This window comes from Scomber scombrus, chromosome 7 (assembly GCF_963691925.1).
Source record: "Scomber scombrus chromosome 7, fScoSco1.1, whole genome shotgun sequence".
Lineage (NCBI taxonomy): Eukaryota > Metazoa > Chordata > Actinopteri > Scombriformes > Scombridae > Scomber > Scomber scombrus.
The window spans coordinates 9,174,946-9,180,370 of NC_084976.1; the positions used below are offsets into that span (position 1 = coordinate 9,174,946).

Below are 5,425 nucleotides of genomic sequence, written 5' to 3' on the forward strand. Positions count from 1 at the left end.
TCGGTGATTGGTTTGAGATTCTTCACTTTGTAAACGTTGAGAATAATACTGCATTCATGTCATATGGGATTAACAACACTTTAAAGTGTCTGATTGATTTATGTGTTTAAATAAATGGATGACTGTATGAATACATTGTACATTACACTCAACTACAGGTGCTTTGTTTTTGTCAGAATGAAGGTAGTCAAGTAATCTTTTTCTATTGCCAGTTCCAGATGTGGTATTAACCGCCTTAAAGCTGTATGGGTGAGGAGTGAAAGGAAGTTTGTACTTTATATATCCCATATGACTTAAATGAAACAATAGAAAGAGAAGAGCTCTCCATTTTATAGCACTTTCTTCACCCTTTCACTCTTTGTGAATTGATATTGTAGCTCTTCCTAAAAATACTGAAAAGGCACAACGATACATCGCCCAAAGAGGTAATGATGTAGACCATATGACATTAAAATAGAAACAGATGAAGAATGGTAAAATGGAACAATTAGACTAATTGATATTGATGGCAGTAGCCTCTTAATACCTTTTAGATTTATGAATGTGATCTTCAGTTTTGTGCAGTCATTTGACAGTGGAGACAGCCTCATGTATAAAAGCCTGGCAGGGCAGGTACAGTATGCTGGTAGTTTCAACTTAAAGTTATGTAGTGGTCCTTTTGCCTTTCATTTGGTGGGGGCAAGATGTTGGTTGATTTGTAGTTAGGTTTACAAACATTTTTGGATACAGTGTTGCTCTGGAAGTAGAATATTCATACCGGTTGAGTTCAACCTTCATGAACAGAACTAAAGATCCACAGTTTCTTTAGCTAAGTTGCTGATGTTTGAATGAAGCCCAGTGAACATGACAAGTGTAAGAGGTAGCTAATATTATGAAGCCTTGCACTCTTGCTGCCAACTGCAATATATTTAATCTCACCATACTGAGTTATCAAAGTTAGCTATAGCCTACATGCATAGATCACAATAGATCAGAGAAATCTAGGTAAGCTATATTGCTAGCATGTTGCTGTTCCAAGAATGAATGCTATGGTCGTGAATGAACAAAAAAGCAGCCACCATTAATATTTTTTTGGTATTCAAGTTTGAAAAGATTCTGGGTTTTTGCCCACTGTGGTTGAACTCAACCAGATTATCCTCCAGAGCTGCTCTGCATCTGAAAAATATTTATATAACAACAACAACAACAACAACAACAACAACAACAACAACAACAACATGGTGAATGAAAATAACCCAAAAAGAGAGTGGTAAATGATGACTGTAGTCTGTAAATCATACATCCAGCACCATATCGTAGTGTGGTTCCTTCTTCCTCTTCCCACACTTATTTATGAGCACTGTATACAAAGTCAAAAGCATGACCCAGTAACTGGCATAAACAACTGCCCCTATGACCAGAACAATCTTTTCTGAGTCAGGAAAAGGTTTTTTAGTCTGCAGGATTATTGTGTAAATAATCCCAATAAAGAGAATGGTGAACCATACTGATATAGGAATCAGGCCAATGAAGTTCACCACTATTGTTTTTCTTCCAGAGGTCCCCCATCCAGACTTGTTGATTGTTGCTATTGCAAACATTTTAGCTGGCAACAGGCTTGACATGTACAGTACAGAATAGAAAGACATGAACACCATGACAATGTTACCTCTGAGGCAACTGGCGAAAGCCGACTTGATCAGCGCCACTGCCTGCACAATGAGAAGAAACAACAGAATATTCCAGAGCCTTCCTTGGTAGAAGAGTTGGATTGCAGTGGCGATAAGGAAAAACGGGAAGAACCCCGTGATCACAGCCTCATAAGTCATCCATAGATGGTGTTTGTGAAACCACATGGAGTTGTAAAGCCATTCTCTGAAATATGACTTACTCCATCGAGTCTGCTGATTGAGCCACCGCAAGTATGTAATGGGTGTTTCTGTGAGGCACTTTGACCGTGCAGTGTATTTGGTTGCATACCCAAGGCTGAGAACTCTGTTGGTGAGATGGCGGTCATCCCCAAAACTGCAGTGGGATCCCATGAAGGTCTGATTGTACCAGTCCTCAACAAACTCGTGCAGGAGGGAGTTTCGGTACATCCCTAAAGGCCCACTGATGCACTGCACGCAGCCAAAGTAGGACTGGCATGCCCGCTCAATGTTGAAGGCCATCCAGTACCGTACACTGCTCAGGAAGGAGATCCACGACTCATATTTGTTTAGGATCTAGGGACAGATTGATGTGCAAAAATATTACTGCAAATAGCCATAGTCATCAAATTGTGTCACTTTTAGCAAAGAATAAGGTGAGAATCTTAGCTTTGTAATTACCTGTACATCTCCTCCAACACCTCCTACCATGGGGTCTTCTTCTAAAACCTTTACCATCTCCACTGATGAAGCTGGGTCAAGCATGGTGTCTGAGTCACACACCTGAGTTAAACCCACAAAAATAAGCAGTGTGTTAGAGCCAAAGGTCATCTATTACAGTCATGTAAAAAAAGGCAAACAGCTTGAGGATAGTAGAATATAGACTTCACCTGGTAGACATTATACTTATTAAATCTTGTTAGAAACACAGTCTCCCTCTATAATTAATGACAGACAAGGATTACATATTCTCTGTTTGTTTGTACTACTAAAATAATGCAAAACAGTGAAACAAATCTATATATATACTGTGCTGTTTGTCTTAGTATCCCACCCCCACCCCTCTGTCTTTCTATACTCTTTCTGTTGGGCAGTATAATCATGTAGATAATCCCCTGCAACAAATAGCAGAATTTTTCTACTAAAAATGGTAATTTTCCTCCCTAGTAAAATCAGGTATTGAAAACATTCACAGAGCCCAATCCCCATTAACAAAACACATATGTTACAGGCAGAGCCTGATGATAGTGAAAAGGCATGCAACACTGTCCCTCCTTTCTCCAAATGTAAGAGGATAGTGACATTGCCGACAACGCTGCAATAATTTCTTTTGAGATCTCCCTTAAACAAGAAGTTTCTGTACACAGCATTATAGCAGAAACTTTTTATTCTCACAGTCTGCGTCATTGTAAGTCTGATTCATTTTCCAAGAATATAATTCAAATATATTTTATATACACAGAGGGTTTTACTGTTTGACTGATTTTCAATGACAACAGAACAGCAATCCACCATTGCTATATATCATTTAGCCCAAATGACAGTTTATGTACCTTTTGCAATGTCTTAAACCTGTCTGTCTTAAAATAGCTATTCTCCAAATTCAACCTTTTTTCACACAGTTTTGGGCCTTGACTGTAAATACTGCTCATGTAGATGATGTAACACTCAGCTCTGGGAAACAGATCTGTTATTACACTTAAACATCGGCTACTGCTGTCTCTCTTCATGCTACGCTTCACAACACGATGCACGCAGCCACCGTCCATCTACAAGCCACACAAAAGACTCTTTGTGGACCCCATATTTGGCTTGGCAAAGACCCCCTTCTCCTCTCCAGTCATCTCTGTCTTCTTCCCTTTCTCTGTATCTTCAGCTCTCATTTTTCTAGTTTGCACTGCCCTTAGTCTGGCTTTCATTCTTTCCTTCCCTTCATCCTACATTGGATATCAACTGTCCTTGTTTTAACTGTATATTTACAGCTACACAGACACAAACCACTGAATATTTTACCTAATATATAAAGGTGTTTAATTTGCACGACTTACACTCTTCCCTTTTTGAATTCACTCTAGTCAATCCTCATGACAAAATGTGTCCCTCCTTTCAGCTTTAAAAAAAAATTAACTTTTATTTTAAAAAGTTACAATTAAACCCCATTTCCATGTGATTGAAGTCCTTACCTGCACATAGTCCACGCTCCTCCCCAGTGCTTTGAAGGCTGTGTACATGACCTCTCTCTTCCCTCCCCACTTCTGCATGATACACAAACACTTGTTGTTCAGCACTAACTTGGAGACGTGCTGAAGGCTCTCAGCATAGCTCTCATCCGTCTCCTCGGGCCCCCTGCTGTGATAGTTACTCCGCCACACATATGTGGCTACTTTATCCCATCCCATGATCTCTTTAAAAATCTCCATCATGTACAAGTCATCTTCATTGTTCCCGTCAATCACCATGATCACTTTGATGCCCGGGTACGTCAGCCTCTTCACTGACACCAAGCATTTCTTCAGGTAGTTTGGGTCCTCTTGATACGCTGCAATGCACAACGCCAGCGATTTATTCAGTTTGATCGGCGTTTCCAAGGACCGCCTCATGTTTCGGTGCTCTAAGAGCGCAAACAGGCTCTGGATAATGAGGTGGACAACCAATATGGCACCATACAGGCCAAAGGATAGATGATTGCGGGCTGTGGTGAAGAACTGGTAGCCCATGATGTAGGCTGTGGAGATGCCCACCAGGAGGGACACGCCGAACATGGTGGTGCCGAATATCCGCAGGTAGGTGAGAACTCTTTGACAATTCATCTAGGGGCAAAATGGGAAGAAAGCAATCCAAATTAGTGATCCTGGTATAAAAGTGACATTGTGTCAGTTCATTAATTACAAGCCTGACACTGTGGGGTGCAGACCCTCAAACCATAGCCTCACATTATCCTTAAATAGGAGAAAGTGACCTCCTGCAAATGTCAAGATGCTATGATTCAGATGGGGAATTATTATCCTAACATGTATTTGGAAGTACAAACACACAGAAACAAGCAATGTACATACAGTAGAACACATTGAATTCAATACCAGCAGTGAAATTTATAAAACTTTAATATGAAAAATGCTTATTCACCATGTTTGATCACACCCCTCTCTGGCACACACAGTCTTTAACATTTTATTACACCAATCCTGCAGGTAGGGAAAGTAGTAAAGTTTCTCCTCCTTTTTTTCTCCTTCCTTCCCCCTCACCTTTCCTCTACCCCACTCCCAAATCCCTGTTTAAATGTCAGACATTTGTGAGTAGCTGATTGTTCCAACTCTCCTTTAGTGAGGGAGGGTGCACATTACAAGATTTCTTGACCTAATTAACCAACAAGCTGGTTGCCCTTGCCAAACATCCAAGTTCTAAGTGCTTTCTAAATGCTGTATTTTTTCAGTATTGTGAATAAAAGGTTCAGGCAAGCATCCCATATAAGGATCTCTAATGTAGGACAGCTTGTCCATTAAAAAATATTCGGTGTCAATGATCCCCCGCTTTTGTGTCTCATCTCTGAGCGACTGTCTTTTATGAACACGGGCTGCTGAACAAAATCTTCTCCTCAAAATCTTTCCAGCACTCATTATGTTGCTACCGCCATCTGTTTGGCAGACCTACGGAGACCCACTCAGCGTGGCTCAACACAGAGCGGACCACCCTGTGATGTCATCTGTTAATGTCTCCGTGGGAAGAAGAAGACAAGAGATTTAAGGTTTTCTAACCCTGCACATGTGCTCCTACTCTTTATCTAAACTCTCAAAGAA

At 40.6% G+C, this 5,425-nt stretch overlaps 1 protein-coding gene across 1 annotated transcript; it reads right to left on the minus strand.

Annotated features, from left to right (window-relative positions):
• Window positions 1-1,274: 1,274 nt before the first annotated feature.
• Window positions 1,275-4,438, minus strand: has2 (hyaluronan synthase 2). The gene is made up of 3 exons (XM_062422864.1): window positions 3,812-4,438; window positions 2,310-2,411; window positions 1,275-2,204 (listed from the first exon to the last, which is right to left on the minus strand). The coding sequence occupies exons 1-3, from the start codon at window positions 4,436-4,438 to the stop codon at window positions 1,275-1,277; spliced, it is 1,659 nt and encodes a 552-aa protein (XP_062278848.1).
• Window positions 4,439-5,425: the final 987 nt, after the last annotated feature.

Bases quoted from the DNA above. Each gene is read 5' to 3' on its own strand.
- has2 (XM_062422864.1), bottom strand. From the start codon at position 4,438: ATGAATTGTCAAAGAGTTCTCACCTACCTGCGGATATTCGGCACCACC. The intron at 2,412-3,811 runs GTAAGGACTTCA...GGTTTAACTCAG, and splicing joins GGAGCGTGGACTATGTGCAG to GTGTGTGACTCAGACACCAT. The intron at 2,205-2,309 runs GTAATTACAAAG...ATCTGTCCCTAG, and splicing joins GTGTTGGAGGAGATGTACAG to ATCCTAAACAAATATGAGTC.